This window comes from Anthonomus grandis, chromosome 2 (assembly GCF_022605725.1).
Source record: "Anthonomus grandis grandis chromosome 2, icAntGran1.3, whole genome shotgun sequence".
Taxonomy (NCBI): Eukaryota; Metazoa; Arthropoda; class Insecta; order Coleoptera; family Curculionidae; genus Anthonomus; species Anthonomus grandis.
This window is the reverse complement of record NC_065547.1, coordinates 39,695,206-39,711,789: the sequence shown is the minus strand read 5'-3', so window position 1 is coordinate 39,711,789 and position 16,584 is coordinate 39,695,206. Positions and strand designations below refer to the sequence as shown.

The window sequence follows — 16,584 nt, the reverse complement described above, 5'->3', positions numbered from 1 at the left end:
TCTTGTGACAAATAATATCATCCGTCAATCGAAACGAGACAGGCATGTTTGTTATGAAAGTAATTGTTTTAGAACCACTGACATTTATCATTTTATGTTCTTTTGATATATTAACGCTGCATATATCTGTTTCGTTTATCTGACGCGTTGTAGTTAAAAAAACGTTGCTGCGCAAATTGAACTGAAACGTAACTACAAAAGTTTGTCGTCGATAATCCGATACACCCGCACGATAAGAGCGATTTTGTCTATAGCAGGCAAACATTTTAGAAAACTTACCTTTACTAGCATACGTTTTACATGTAACGTATTGTGTTATATGTAAGATATACTTGTTTATAAATAAATAAACCTTTGTAAAAATAACCCTCTAAAGTATAAAGGAATGTTCTTAGAAGATGATTTAATATTTTTTTTTTTAAATTTACTGATATTTGTTTATTGTTACGTCATTTGCATAAATAGTATAAATTTGGTCAAAAAATATATATTAAATTATTTATATTTGGTTTATAATAAAATCATTTTCTGTCCTCTAACTTCTTCACATCGGCTCTTTTGTCAGATTTTTCCCTTCCTTATGTAAGGTTTTGTCCATCTTCTAACTCCTCCTCTTGCTCTTCCTCACTCGAATCGCACAGTTGCTTATTATTTGTCGTCCACTTATTTACAAATTTATGAACCGTCTTCTCAGTAAATGTACTTTTATCACGGAGTCGTCGGTGAGCCTTATAAGTTTCGATCGGAACATCCTGAAAAAAATGAAGACCTTGCATAAACGGATCAATACTTACTTCTTAAAATACAAATTCATATTAAAAACATTCCTGTATCTATTGATACAAAGGAATACATCATTATGCTTTTGCTAGCCCATGAAATAAATCGATAAATTGATAAATTCGTGATGTGTTGCTGAATGATCCAATCAAATATGCTCTATTATTCTATAACATTTTATGTTGTAAACAAGGACTATATCTAGACTAAACTGAGAATTAAATACATAAGTCATAAAAGTCATCAAGAATTCCGCGACAGAAGGAGAATACACAGTGCGTACCACATACCGAACCTCTAACCCAACAACAGCCTTAGGTAACAAGTAATTTAGAATCTATTGTTAAAATATTCTTGAATATCCTAATAGCCTTCTACAACAAGCTCCTACAATAACCCCTTAACATTCTTTCTGAAAAGTATTCGACTATTAAAGACAACTGCGCATGAGCAATTTTGGGAATAGTGAATGCTACCTTAAATGTTGGTCTTGTGGAGTAGTATTTGCTTTAAAATTTAATTTGTAATAAAAAGTGAAATATTAGAAGCCCTGCAAAATATTGAAGCCTGTTAATATAACCTAAGGTATACAGATGATACCGTTATTTTCGCAGACAGCCTAACTTCTATACAACCGCTTATGGATAGAATTTATCATACACTCAACATCATAATGTTCATGATAATCAGTAAAAACCAAACAACAACCAGGTAATTTATTGGTAGATGGATCTTCTTTATAAAATGTCAACAAATCCATAACTGGGACAATTCTATGGAGAATACTGAGGCCTCCTTGAAGAACTTGAGGCATTTAAAATGTGGCTGTACTGAACAATCCAACGAATACCTTGAACAGAAAGATTAAGAGGAAAGATGGAAAAAGGAAAAGAAGTCCTAAATGCAGTTAATACTCGAAAGCTAGAACATTTTGGTGATATAATGCGTAATGAGAGCCGATACGTCTTTGTGCAGAAGATCCTCCAACGACATCTTGAGGGTTAAGCGGGAATCTTCTGGTACAGTTCTGCCGAGTATATAACCGAGTATATAACCGAGTATATAACTTATACTAACTTATGACTCCATGACTCCATTACACATATACAGATAACAAAGAACACAAAACAAGAAACGTCAATAAAATTGTATATACATAAGACAATCTGCGATATTTTCTAAAACAGAAATTATATTATTATATTATCCATTTGTTATTGTCTGCGTGTAGTATTTTATAATTTCTGTTTTAAAAAAGATCGCAGATTGCCTCATATATTTACCATTTTATTAATGTTTCTAGTCTTTGTTATCTGTATATGTGCAATGGAGTCTGGTAATCATAAGTTTTACGAAAACCTCTACATTTTTTATATTAGCCTTGATAAAGACGAAAAATATATATCGTCGAAACGTCGGCCAATTAAAAACTTGAGGTTTGATTTGTTGTCCCTAATCCCGCTACCTACATTTTCACCATAATACCTAATTAAGGGACACTATACTCTGTCAACATACAATAAATCTAGTAAAAATTAAGATCTCTAGTAGTCGTAGTGAAATATAAATAAAGTATCGTGGCTATTTTCGATTGATTTAATTCACATCTAACAACCGGGAAAAACGCTCATCAGCGCAATATCAACGAACCTAGGATAAATATTATTATTTTCCTCATATTATTTCAATAATATGTAGAAGAATCTAATCCAATAATACAGGAGATAGAGTAGTCTGCTATTACAACCAAAATGAAACACAATGTACTGTTAGTCACAATACAGGGTGGCTAAACGAAAACGAAACGGCGGTCATGTCGGGCTCGTAAAGATTTTAAAAAGAAAACGCTCGGACACGTCAATTAAGATTACGAGGAGGAAACATTTTCAGTGTATAATACCACCCCCATCTGTCATCCCTTAGGGTGGAATTAACCTCAAACATTTTAAATGGAATAGGGGGTCGAGTTATACCTTGTTTGAAAGGTCTTTTGATTCTCTTTACGGCTATACTTGGTTTAAAGGAATCTACTTCAGCGGTTCTCAAACCATTTTAAGATTTAATACAGTTTATAGCAGTATAACAATCATACATAAACACTAATACAACAAATGCTGAAAATGACCACCGTTAACCTCTATGCAATAATACAGATTTTGTTTAAATCGGCGTCGCACATTTCGTAGCATATCAGGAGTTATCTGTTGGTATTCAAATGCAATCCTTTCGCGCAATTCTTCTATTAAAGCTGGTTGGGCAGTATTGACTTTTTACTCTTTAGGTGACCCCACATAAAAAATCCAGAAGTGAAAGATCAGGCGACGGCGCGGGCGATTCAACAGAGGCTTTCCGTCCAATCCAACCGACCAACCTCATTTAAATAATTGCGGACAGCTATTGCGTAATGAGGGGGCGCACCATCCTGCCGAAATATCACCTTGCCTTCAACGTATTGATTGTTATTATCATTTTCAATAATGTTCGTTATTGATCGATAGCTTCTTGTAATAACCTGAGGTACATATTCCCATCAAGATTACCGGGTATAAAAAATGTTCCAATAATATGATGACCATAAATACTACATCGGACATTTAATTTTTGGGGATGTTGAGTATGTGCTTCGTGATAAATGTGTGGATTGTGGTCCAACCAATAACGGCAATTGCGACAGTTTAGAAAATTGAGCATTCATCTTAAAAACAAATATTAAACACATAATTGGGATTATTTAATGCTTTTTCACTAGTTATTTCACAGAACTCCAAGCGCCGATCCTCATCGTCTTCAGTTATTTCATGTACCAGCTTTATTTTATATGTGTGGAAATTATGAGTTATTAGAATCCTTTGTATACTTCCCCGATTGATCCCAGATACAGAAGCTAACTGTCGAGTGCTTAGTGTAGGATCCATATTAACACGTCCCAAAACCGCAACCTCTACAGCTTCGTTTATTCTTACCGGTTTCTCAACATTTCTTTTTTTATTGGCCACCGATCCTGTTTCCTTGAATTTTGTAATTAGTTCTATGATATACTTTTTTTGTACCTACGTTTCTATTTTCTTCACGTTCATTGAAAAGTTCCGCTGTTCGGAATGCATTTTGATTATTACCAAAAAATAAGTCAACTATATTTATTCTCTCTTATAGGGTATAAACTATTTTAACTATTACTTTATTTGACACGATAAGCTAAAAATCAATGATCTGATTTTACTCTGACCAAGTTGAACTGACCTCTAAGTGACATTATTATTTATTGTTTATTTGTATTTTGACATTCTTATTTTCCCCCTAAACGTCGATTTGAATAAAATCTGTATTATTGCATGGAGGTTAACGGTGGCCATTTTCATCGGTGACTTGTGTCTATGTATGATTGTTATAAATTAATAGTTTGACCAAGAATTGGGATTTAATAGAGTTTATCCAAAACCCAACATTTAATACAGGCTTTCCAAAAAACTGTATTAAATGTTGAAATTGTCAATAGCTGAAATAAAATCCTTTAAGCTAATCGAAAGACTATTCTATTTAAACATTTTGAGGTTAGTTTCACCCTAGCTAAGGGATGACAGATAGGGGTGGCATTATACTCTGAAAATGTTTCCCCCTAGTAATCTTAATTAATGTGTCAGAGCGTTTTCTATTCTACGGGCGACTTGGCAAACATTACTGTGTCGGATTTAAAAATGTGGAGCGCAGATGATTTTATAATAATATTGTTGTATAATTATTACATATGATACAACAATAAAAACATTTATTTCAAGATTTTATTGAAAGGTAATGAAATATCGCTATTTACTGAAATCGGCATAATTGGAATAAGCATAAAATAAGGCATAATAATTTATTTTTTACCAATCAATTGCTTCTAAAAAAGTCCCATAAGTTAAGAATATGATTTTTATAGTCGCGATTTATTATATATATAGACAATTTACTAAAAAATCTATTATTCATTATTAAACAAACCATAATGCACTATATAGTATTTAGCTTAAAAAAAATGCAGGATTCTTTAACTTACTTCGGGTGTCTGATCCACCAACTTCGAAAAAACTTCGAGACGCTTTTCGTGTTCCTCCGGGTGTTTTACAAGAATATGATTGGTGAGGATGTATTTCTTGCCGAACCTCTCGTGACAAATATGGCACTGGTATTTCAAGTTTTTATGATTCATCTTCATGTGAACTTCCAAATCTTCTTTGCTATCTCGGAAAACATGACAAAGCTGGCATCTGAAGAAGAAGCCAGAGAAATAATTAGTCATTAATATGATATTAAAAAAATTATCATAAAAGTCAATGGGGTAGGAAAAAGTCCCATTAAATAAAAAAGCTATTGAGGTATAATAAAAATATAATATAATAACTAGCAGAAAATTTAATAAGAAAGAAATCAAGTGCTTGGAAAAAGCATTTTCTTTAAATTTTAATGGAAAATTATAAATAGTGTAAAGAAAAATGAAAAATTATAAAATATTAATTTCTAGGTGTTGCCTACATATTTTGTAAAGTGAAACACGAATTTCCATATTTTTTCTTTATTTTATGACGTTCAACTTACCGAAAATCAAATCTGGGATCATCGTGCAGGCGTAGGTGTTTATTTACAGCGCGGACGCTTGAGAAATAAGTATCACATTTAGGACATTTTTTGTCGTATAATTTTAGATGACCCTAAAAAATCGCATAAATGTATTTATTATATTTTGTAATCCTTATGATATTAACTATTGATGAGATTTGGGTTTGAGAGTTTTTCTGGAAATCTCTGAAAATTCGGTATTATATTTTTCGCGCTTTTATACTGTTAATATTTACTGTGCAGTACCGCTTAGTTTAATATGATTTTCAAAGAATTTTACAATACTGCAACTATTGCTCTCTATCAGGAAAGATTATCTCATAAAAAAAAAATTTAGACAGAACCTCTGTCTAAATATAAGTAACTTTGTACAGGGTATCTAATAATTAAAGGGCTCCTTTTGTGAATTGACTGAGTCCGGCCCTGGAACTTTGCTACATTCTAAACTTCAAAAAGTGTAGATGCCCGAAAGGTGTTTGTATACAAGATTTTACCAGCACTCCACATATATAAGTATGTACAGTTGTTTGCGTTATAGTAGAGCCGGCTCTATGTCTAGGATATATATTCATAGAAGGTTTTTTTTTCTTAAAATCCAATAAAACTTATCGGTACAACCTTCCCTTCAAATATTAGCATGCCTTAACACCTTGAATACTTACTCTATAATGCACCTGTAATGAGCTTGCATTAGCCAGAACCTTATGACAAATGGGGCAAGCTTTCGGTGCTGCAAACAAAAAAGAAAACATATAAAAACGACAAAATATAAAATTCAAATCCAGACTTACTTTTACTTCTTGCATTTTTATAGCTTTTCTTCGACTGCTCGTCGCTAATATCTCTTGGGCGGTGACGTATTTTCATTTTTTTCAAAGGTTGTCCGTCTTCATCGTGGCCGTTTAACATATGACTTTTCAAAAACCAGCTGGTTCTAAAACTGTCGGCAAAAGATCTTTCTTTAATTTTAGCAATATCAAATATAATTATTATAGTCGAAGTATTCAGTTGCGGAGTGCATTCGAATGCGTTCGATTCTCAGTGATGTATTCGAATACTGACGATAATCAAAAGCAATATCATCGAGATTTTTAAGCGAGGCAACGAGAGATTAGGGAAGAATCGTTTTATGCTAAATTCGAATCGATAATCGGAGAAATGGTATCAAAAAAATTTACACATTGTATCACCTGAAATGCCTTTTGCGTTCGATTAATGCGACTTTAAAAAGTAAGTGCATAATTTTTAGTTTTTGCATAATTTGTAATATAAAATTTTTAATTTTCTAATAAACGTAATAATATAATTCAAATAATAGAATAAAATGGATTTGAAAATCTAAATTATTGAAACACGGAATGAATTTGGTGGCGATAGATAATAACTTTTTAATGAGCATATATATTAACGACAAACGATATATTAGACAGCCGTCTTTATCAGCCATTTGATCCAAAACTGTTATTTACTGCGCAGGATACACATTAATAGGTGGTGTTTCAGCAAGACGCTGCAAAACTTAATGGATTACAGCTTCTAAGCATTGCGAAATTTCAATTCATTTATTTCTAAAACTGGTATTAACACAGTCTGTATTAACTTTCAATCCAATAAAATATTTAATCAATTTTACTTCTACTTCAATCATTGCTTGTCATACCTACATTTCTTTCTTTCATGGTATTATGGGAAATAATTAAAATATTATATTAACTTTTGTCTATGTGTTGTTGAAAAAGGAATTAGCACTTTAAACTACTAAACCAATGATTTACGAAGCAAAAAATGTTAAGGGTAGCGAAAATATGCAAGATCATATTGTAAGCCTGAAAGTTCCATTTAGTATCAGAAGATCTGGTACATTAGCTGTATTTTAAAATTGTTTAGTGCAGATATAATATCTTGCACTCTCTAGAGACTACTGCAGAGTTAATTAGTTTATGAATTACAGGGTGATTTATGAAAAACGCCAAATTTTACGTTAATTTTTATTTCCAAAATTATTGGTTTTAGAAACTTACTTTTAATTACAAAGTTTTATAATTTTTTGTGCCCTACAAAACTTCTTTTATCTTTAATTTTTTTTAATGACATTTGATATCTTGGCAACGGCTATCAACTTCTTTTTTTAAAATACGGATCTCATTCATATGTTTACCAACGTTTCAACGTATAAATAACCATCATCAGGAATTTTTCCTTAGTGCGGATTTGACTTTTTTAATTGCCAAAAAACTTAAATACTTTTAAATGTTTATTATTTTCCTCATGATATAAAATTTAATTAACTAAAAGCTTAAACTTATTAAACAAGTAGTTATTTGCGTTAAACCCGGTGAATCCTAATCTAAATATTAAAAAATGTAGTTAAATTATGATACTTATTGATATTATCCGCGCCAGTTTTTATTCATGTTAATATTTGTTGGATTGGTAATAACGGTCCTATAAATTGGCCCGCAAGATCGCCTGATATAACACCCATAGATTTTTCCATGTGGGGTTTTATTAAGAACCAGATTTATCGAATTACGCCTCAAAATTTAGAGGTGCTGAGTTTAAAAATAAGAAAATCGTGCAATAAAATTTCAATTCATTCAACAACATTCAAAGCAAAGTTGTAGCCAATGCTTACAAAATAATGGTCGTCATTTCGAACATTTAGATTAATAACAATTTATTTTATAATTATGTACATATTATTTAATAGCCTTTATTTATTTTAAATAAGTTCTGGATTTATTTTTGTTCATTATTATACTGCTTATTAAAAATAAATTTATTATAAAGTTAATAAGATTATTGTAGTAACATTTATTTTTTTAAATACCTCCTTTTAATATTGCTGTTTAACATTTAGTAGCAATAATGTTATTCAGCAGATGATTATTGAATAAATACATTGATGACAGCTAAACAAATTGTACACTCTTTAAAGCTTATTAAAAAAATCAAGTAATTTTGTGTCTAAAATGGAATTATTATTAATATTATCACTCTTATATTATTTTAGCGTTTAAGGGTCCTGCCGCCTTAAAAAAAAGTCGCATTTGACAGTGTTTAGGACAGTGGCAGGTGGCAGGACGAATCGAGGCAGGCAGCTCTTTTAGTCTTGCTCTGATGTTTAATGAGAGTGTTGTATGAATATTATAATATTTCTTTGTTTTTTAATTTGCGATTTGTTAAAGTTTGTAGAGTTACATTGTTGTTCATTTCTTTTTTGATATAATTAAATAGTTTTTATTTCCTTGTTAATTCCTATAGTTATTTTAGTATTGTTATTGTTTTTTTTGTGTATTAATATGGCTTTCTGGAGACCTTTTGAGGTAGCCGATACAGTATCAACAAGTAGTGTAGCTAGTGAGGAATCCAGCGAGTTTGGAAAGACTTACATCTTCAGTGTCAAAGAGTAATCTTAAATATTTTTAATTGCCTTAGACAAGAAAGTCCGGATACGTCAGAAAATGCCATAATTAAAAGTATTCATAAATTAACTTTAATTCCATCGTCGACAATTTATCGCGTTTTAAAAGTGGGAGATGTTACAGACCATTCTGTGAAAAGAAAAAGAGTCAGCCAAAAACTTAGAAGAGTTGATGAAGCTACCAAAGACGTTATCCGGCTTTTATAAGGCTAACTTGGTTCCAACATTGGAAATGATTAGAGAAAAACTTGTCGAGTACCCTGATTATTACTATAAGTGCTTAGCAACACTCCGGTGGATCTTAAGAGAGTGCGGGTTTAAACACCAAAAACTAAATAATAGAATGGTTATTATGAAAGCGCGGCGCATTGTTGAACTTCGGCAAGAATATTTACGTAGTATTAAGTTGTATCGGGACCTAAATAGACATATTATTTATATAGATGAAACTTGGTTTGATACGCATGACGTAGTTAAATACCGTTGGGTTGATAGTTCAACAAATTGTGTTTTGAATACGCCATGTTCAAGAGGAAAGCGAATCATTATACTTCATGCAGGCAGTACAGAAGGATTTGTTAAAAATGCTTTACTTTTATCTGCTAAAAATATTTCTGAATCGTTGGCTGATTACCACGAAGACTGCGGCATTATTTGAAAAGTGGTTCTCTGAGCAGCTCCTACCAAACATTCCTCCAAACTCGGTAATCGTTATGGACAATGCATGTTACCATTCCAGGATATTAAATAAAATTCCAAACAACAGCTCTAAAAAACAAGATATAATAACTTTTATGAAAATTAAGAACATTCCAGTCCCTAACAAAATCCCCTTAAAAAAGGAGTTGCTTAATACCAGTAAAGGTTATAACTTTAAAAATGAGTATGTTATTGATAACATTGCTAAGAATAACGGACACACCGTTTTAAGGTTGCCTCCATATTATTGTATTTTTAACCCAATTGAACTAGTATGGGGCACATTAAAAAAACAACTCCGAAAGTTCAACAGTTCACCAACATTAAGTGCGGTAGTTATTGTAAATATCCGCAAAATTGTGTCAGAATTCGAAACTAATAGATGGAAAAATTGTGTTGAGCACGTAATTAAAACTGAAAGAGAATATACCGTTTTGCCACCCAGACCCCAAATAATAATTCAACCTGGCCTTGATGATTTGACTTCTGAGGATAGTCTTTCAGAAGGTTAGTTAAGCATTGGTGAGTACTTTGCAATAATATAAATAAGTGTTTGAGTGAATAATCCTAGTCGACTTTACTGCGTTATAAAAATGTACCTAAGTAGGCAACATAAAAACAAGTTCTCATCTCAAAAATAACCAGATCAACGAAATAATAGTCAGTAAAACTCTAACTTTAACTTAAATTTTTTTATTTTATTTTATTATTCACCAAGAGATTTTTATAAATAACAGAGAAATCTTTATGGTTCTTAGCAGAATCCTTTATGGTTTTTATGGGTCTTAAGGTTTTTATTGGGTTTTAAGTTTTTGCTTCTTCAAGTGAGGTTAAAACTACTATACACAGGCGCTTATACCAAGTATCATCTTTATTATTTCAAATCAAACACCGCAATTACTTTCTGAATCATGCATTTTGCGTTCGATTAATGCGAACAGCAAGTGCATAATTTGTAATGTAATTTTTTTAATTTTCTAGAAGTAATAATATGATTGAAATAATAGAATAAAATGGATTTCAAAACTTAAATTATTGAAACACGGAATGAATGTGGTAGCGATAGATAGAAAATGTTTAATGAGAATTTATATAGGGTCTACCAATAAGAATGATAGAAGTTTAAATTGCTAAAAAATAAAAACGAATTGGTTAATTTCTATGATTGATGTTTCATGTTGTAGTTTATTATGTAACATTATGTTTTAAACAAAATATCATTAAGATGTCCACCTCGGCTACGGCGGCAGACGTTTAGACGATGAACCCAATTTTCAATCACTTTTTCTAACAAGTTGGGCTGAATTTCGCGAATAACCCTAGTTATGTTAACTTTCAACTCATTGATGGTTTGAGGATTGTTAGAAGTTACAATACACCTTCGACTTATACATATCCCCAAAGAAAAAAGTCCAGGGGAGTAAGATCACAGGACCTTGGTGGCCAGTTGATATTGCCATGTCGCGAAATTATTCGATCCTCAAAACGCTCTCTTAATAAATTAATTGTGGCTCGGGCGGTGTGTGATGTTGCTCCGTCCTGTTGAAACCAATTCTGTTCGAAGTCTCCACCATCAATTGCAGGGCAAAGAAAGTTTGTTATCATGTCGCGGTAGCGCTCTCCGTTGACTGTCACAGTACGCCCCCCCCTGCATCCTCAAAAAAGTATGGACCGATAATTCCACCGACATGCAAACCACACCACACAGTCATTTTTAACGGGTGTAATGGCACCTGTACTAATTTCTGGGGATTGTTCTGACACCAGAAGCAGCAATTTTGCGTATTGACAACGCCACTAAGGCAAAAATGGGCTTCATCTGAAAAGATTATTTGTTTCCCAAAATCGGCATTTTGTTCCAACTGCAACAGGGCCCAGTAGGTGAACGTTCTTCGCAAACCATGGTCAGCAGGCTTCAATTCTTGAGTTAGAACCATCTTATATGGATGTAGGCCTAAGTGTTTCTTCAAAATGCGCCACAGAGACATTGGTGAAATGCCTAATTGCTGAGAACCGGCGCAAAACAGACACATTGTTATTCGCGTCAACACTTTCTCTTGCAGCGGCGATATTTTCAGCGGTCCTTGCACTTTTTTGTCGCGTTGGTGGCTTATTATCCAGAAGCGTGTACTCCCGTTCAAACTTATTAATTGTGCGCCTTATTGCAAGCTCAGAAGGCCGTCCACGATGGCCAAAATCTTCTCTAAGAGCACGATAACAGGCTCTAACCGATTGCGCATTTTGGTAATACCTTTTCACGATAGCTATACGTTGCTCTTGACGATTCATGATGAAATGTCAAAGTATCAAAGTATACTTAACACAACTGACGCTTGATCCGCGTTTTGACACATACCATTTTGCGTACATGGCCCACTAAACTTCTATCACTTCTATTGGTAGACCCATTATTATAGATAAACGATAAGTCGGTTGCCACTATAATACAGTTCTTGCTACTTGAAAAATATATTGGAAAATATAACTGTATCATGCATAATAAAATAGTCACAGATAGTTAAATTCAAAAAACAACAATATAGAAGTCGATCACCCCGATCTCGAAACTTAAAATCGAATATTTGTATTCGAATCATCTTTCGATTCTCAAACGTATTCGAAAGCAAGGTATTCGAGTCTTCAAACACTTATCGTGGTGATATTTTGGTGTAAAAATACCTGGTTTTGCATATATCACAAACGTTTTGCATGTAGAGGTCGTGGTATTTTTTGTGGCGGTATAAGTAGTCGGTCCTAGCGAAACGCTCACCACACAGGTCGCATGAGAACTCCTTAATTCCCTCATGGATGTTTCTGTAATGGAACGTGGCGTTAATAATTTATTGAATTAGTAAGAATTATATATTTTCCTTGCGACAATTACCTACTCACTACTACACACAAAATTTTTATGAATAAAACTAAGATTTCTTATTTATTTAGATTAGTAACATATTTGTATATTTTCATAAAAAATATATAAATGTGAAATATTGCAAACAGTACGTTTAAATTTCTTACCTTGTGTGATACTGTAAACATTTATTATTCTTAAACATAAGGCCACATTTATCGCATGTCAAAAAGCTGTCTATTTTGACTTTCTTTTGCTTGTGTTGTCTGTCGACGTGTTTCTTTAAATGGCCCTTAAATTTATACATTTGAGGACACTGATCGCAAATATACATAGGTACTCCTAAATTAACGAAACAAAATGTGAAATACAAAGCAACCATTTTTCAAACCAAATCACTTACCATGTTCCTTATTCAAATGAACGGTAAGATTAGCTTTAGGGAACCTTTTATTACATTTTGGACATGGAGTGCCCAAATTTTTTGAGTGGACAAACCACTCGTGCTTTAATAAAGTCTTAGCACTAGGAAAAGATTTTCCACATTCCGAACAAAGTGCACTATTGCTCGTTGCGTGAAAGGTGTTTACGTGCTCATCTAATATTGCTCTTGCCATCCTGGAAATGTACAGAAAGTTATAGGCCTTTTTGGCTCATCACAGACAAATAAATCTCACAATTTTCCGCACTCTTTGCATTTCGCCAAATCGCAAGTTTCCGAGATCTCCGACATAGCGACATGATTTTCATAAAGTGAAACGTTTTGAAATCTTTTGCCACATTTCGAGCATATCAACAGGCAACTTGAGCCTTTTACGGTGTAGTGCCTTTGAAACTCATTGTAGTCTAAAAATATAAACATAATATCACTGAATAGATTTACACGTACATAAATGCCCTGAATACATACATAATAAAACTCGAAGAACGGTTAACCCATTAGTACCCAAAGTGAGTTTTTGTTTTATTTTTAAATTATAATTAGAAAAAATACCTTATTATGGGTCTAATAAACATAAAAAAAATGTTTTTTAAGTTTTAATTCACTAGAGCCTTTGTTTTGACGCTGGGCAAAAGGAAAAAAAATTATTAAAGTAAGATAACATGGTTATTATGTTTTGTATATAATTACACTATATTTTAGTTATCATGGTAAAGTTTGAAACAAATTTTAGGATGCAATGCAATGTTACACTTTTCGCAGATGAATTGACATTTTTTTCCACATAGGGCACATCGGCGGTCGGATTCATTGTAGACTATCACATGCCCAATATTATCGAGTCGTACGTCATGTAATGGTCGAGGCACTCTGGTTTTTCCTTGCAGGGGTTTAGTACCAAAACTTTTCAAAAAACTTAGCGATATGTATCTTCGAAACGCCAATAAACTAACAGAGTCAGGATGATTTGTTTTCAATTTTCGCATAAGTAACCAAGCATTCACAACAGATACATCTAATAAATATAAGACTAGTGGCCAATACCATTTCCTTTGTCGAAATCTTGATCTATAAGCCGCAACAAGACCATCTAATTTGTCCACACCACCCATATATTTATTATAGTTGGCTACTATTTTCGGCTGAGGAACGGTCTTCTTAGACCGGGTGACCCTGTCCCAACGAAGTGTGTTAGTTACTTCAGTGGTTTCAAAATTGGATGCAACAGAAACAACTTTATTATCTTTCCATTGTACGAACGTGCTGGTGTCATTTCGATAATACTTATAGCTTCCCCTTTGCTGATTATTCCATTCCTTCTTAGTTTGTACCGGACATTTCTCTAAACGATTATCTCTCATTGTGCCTGTGGCACAATAATTGTTTTTCGATAAATAGTCAAAGAGAGGAAGGCCTGTAAAGTAATTATCCATAAAAATTTTATAACCCTTACCGGAAGGTAATTCGACTTGCTCTAGTAAAGATAGTATTACATCTCCACCCAAACCAAATTTCTTTTCTTTTTCTTTGTTTTGATTTTTTCCGGTATAAATCTCAAAACCACACATGTATCCGCTACTCGAACAAAAAGCCCAATTTTTGTAGCCAAATCTTATGGGCTTACCCCGAATGTATTGCTTGGCATAATGTTTTCTATAATATGGCACCATGCTCTCGTCAATGGATAAATGCTCATCACAGCTATTGTGTGTTCTAAAATTCAGGTTTAGATGATCTATCAAGAGTCTAAATTTATAATGTCTGTCGTCTTGGGGTAATTTTGAATTGTCATTAAAGTGAATATACTTTAGTAGAGTCTTAAACCGATTTCGACGCATGCTGTTTTGTAACATTTTTGGGATATCTTCTTCACTCGACTAATAGAGTCTTCTGTTTGGCTATTTTCCATATCCCATAGATAAAAGAAACGCTCCTAGTACCACATGCAGTTCGTCCAGAATAAAATTTAGTTCTAAATTTTTCTGCCGTGCATACCTATTACTTTCCGTAATAATCAACGTCAAAAGTTCTTAATTGAAAAACAATTTGAAAAAATCAACCGGGGTAATTGCATTTTTGCATCCTGTGAGGGTTCACTAGGGCTACAGACAATCACAAGGTCACTATTATTTACTCAGCCAGTATCAGGATCAGGCTCCCGCCATCTTGATTTTTGGTACGCGTACTCTGTTTGTTGCTTTGTATTGTTATTGCCTTTTAGGTTTTTCTGAAGGACAGATAAGGGCAGTAAATCTTCAGGGTCAGAATCGTCAGAGTAATTTACGTAAGCTATTTCACATTCCTGAGATAGGATTCCGCGAGGTAGGTGATTTATATTCGCTGCATGCTCGTCGTCAGATTCGTCGCTATCAACTTCGGTCTCATTTCCATCATCTGGGGGTAAAATATAGATGTTAGATTCCGGCAAGTCGTCATCCTCCTCTAAACAGTCCATTAGTTGAGCTAAGGTCAATCTGCAATAAAGGAGACATAGCGCTCAGCGTCCCTTATAAGGGACACAACATATGTAGTAACGTATTTTACACGCGGTTACAAAATCAGGGGTTCGATGACCTTTACTATTTTCTTTGAACATTACTTATAAAGATTCAATTAGTAATCAATGCGGAAAATGTTCATTTACACATACATAAAATAAAACTTACCCTTGACCCCAAGTAGAGTACATGGAGGAATCCATTTTCAATAACACGTAAATAATTTCGCGAGAAATAGAAAACAAAAACACCTGACACGTCGAATCAAGTCTGGGCTGCTAAATACGCTTTGCAACTCTAAGTGCTCGATGTATCCCCATTTTTTTTATCGCAAGGAATTTGCTCGTCCCTATAAGGGACGCTAGGTATTAATGGGTTGGGTTGGTAAAGAATAATGTAATTTGTAAAGAATAAAACTAATACGTAAATCCAAAAAACACAATGTCTGTGCCACTTTTACATTAAACTTTTAATACTGCAAAGAAAACTAAGCTACACTGAGTTGCTTGGTACTGATTATTTTGTTTCTGTTCTACAGGATGAGAATGAAAAATTTCAGTCTTAGAGGTGACAAGTTTTATAGCAAAAAAGTGAAAATTCTGTATTTTTTGTGATTCAAATGATATACAGTGCTTTCATTTTAAAACAAACCACCGTTTCATCGGCCAAAAACTCTACATTTATACATCATACAATCTATAAAAGAAATAAATAACAAATTACACTGCGAAGAATTTCAAAACAAGGAGGATAAAAATTAAAATTTTAACTCTTATAAATGCACCATCTATTAGTTGGATTACACATTTCGGCTTACGGTATCACCAGACCTAAATTGAATACTACATCCTCCCTCACCAAGAACTCACTTATATACCTTAGCAAAAAAATTTACAACCATGTTCCTCTATGTATCAGACAAATTTTAGAAGTTAAGAAATTCAAAAAGAAATTAAAATCACTTTTATTATCCAGGGCATATTATAGCCTTTACGATACCTTTTGACCTGTGCTCTGACATCATTTTAGTGTTTTAGTTTTGTTTCCTATTAAATAATTTAATTTACTTCCTCTAAATTCTGTTTTATTGACAGCTTTACTTATTTTTTAATCAAATTTATCAAAATGATGCTTTTTTTTCAATCTGTTTTGTTATAATTCATTTTGGTAATGTGTGTAAATTTTATGGTAAAATGGTTTTAGATGTTAAGTTTGTTTGAAATTTGAAATTTAAAGTGAATTTGGAATTTTTTAGTTTTTAGGATGCTTGTACACAAGATTTTGTTGTCTT

The 16,584-nt window shown here is 32.9% G+C and overlaps 1 protein-coding gene across 2 annotated transcripts in view; it reads right to left on the bottom strand.

Annotated features, from left to right (window-relative positions):
• Window positions 1-471: 471 nt before the first annotated feature.
• Window positions 472-16,584, bottom strand: part of LOC126750418 (zinc finger protein 91-like) — a 42,449-nt gene continuing 26,336 nt past the window's right edge. For both annotated transcript variants that reach the window (XM_050460042.1, XM_050460043.1), the window contains 9 exons: window positions 13,031-13,199; window positions 12,757-12,971; window positions 12,521-12,695; window positions 12,179-12,313; window positions 6,168-6,316; window positions 6,039-6,106; window positions 5,356-5,468; window positions 4,817-5,027; window positions 472-752 (listed from right to left, as the gene is read on the bottom strand). In XM_050460042.1, coding sequence (XP_050315999.1) covers window positions 579-752; window positions 4,817-5,027; window positions 5,356-5,468; window positions 6,039-6,106; window positions 6,168-6,316; window positions 12,179-12,313; window positions 12,521-12,695; window positions 12,757-12,971; window positions 13,031-13,199 — 1,409 coding nt within the window. In that variant the 3' untranslated portion in view covers window positions 472-578. The remainder of the gene's footprint in view (window positions 753-4,816; window positions 5,028-5,355; window positions 5,469-6,038; window positions 6,107-6,167; window positions 6,317-12,178; window positions 12,314-12,520; window positions 12,696-12,756; window positions 12,972-13,030; window positions 13,200-16,584) is intronic.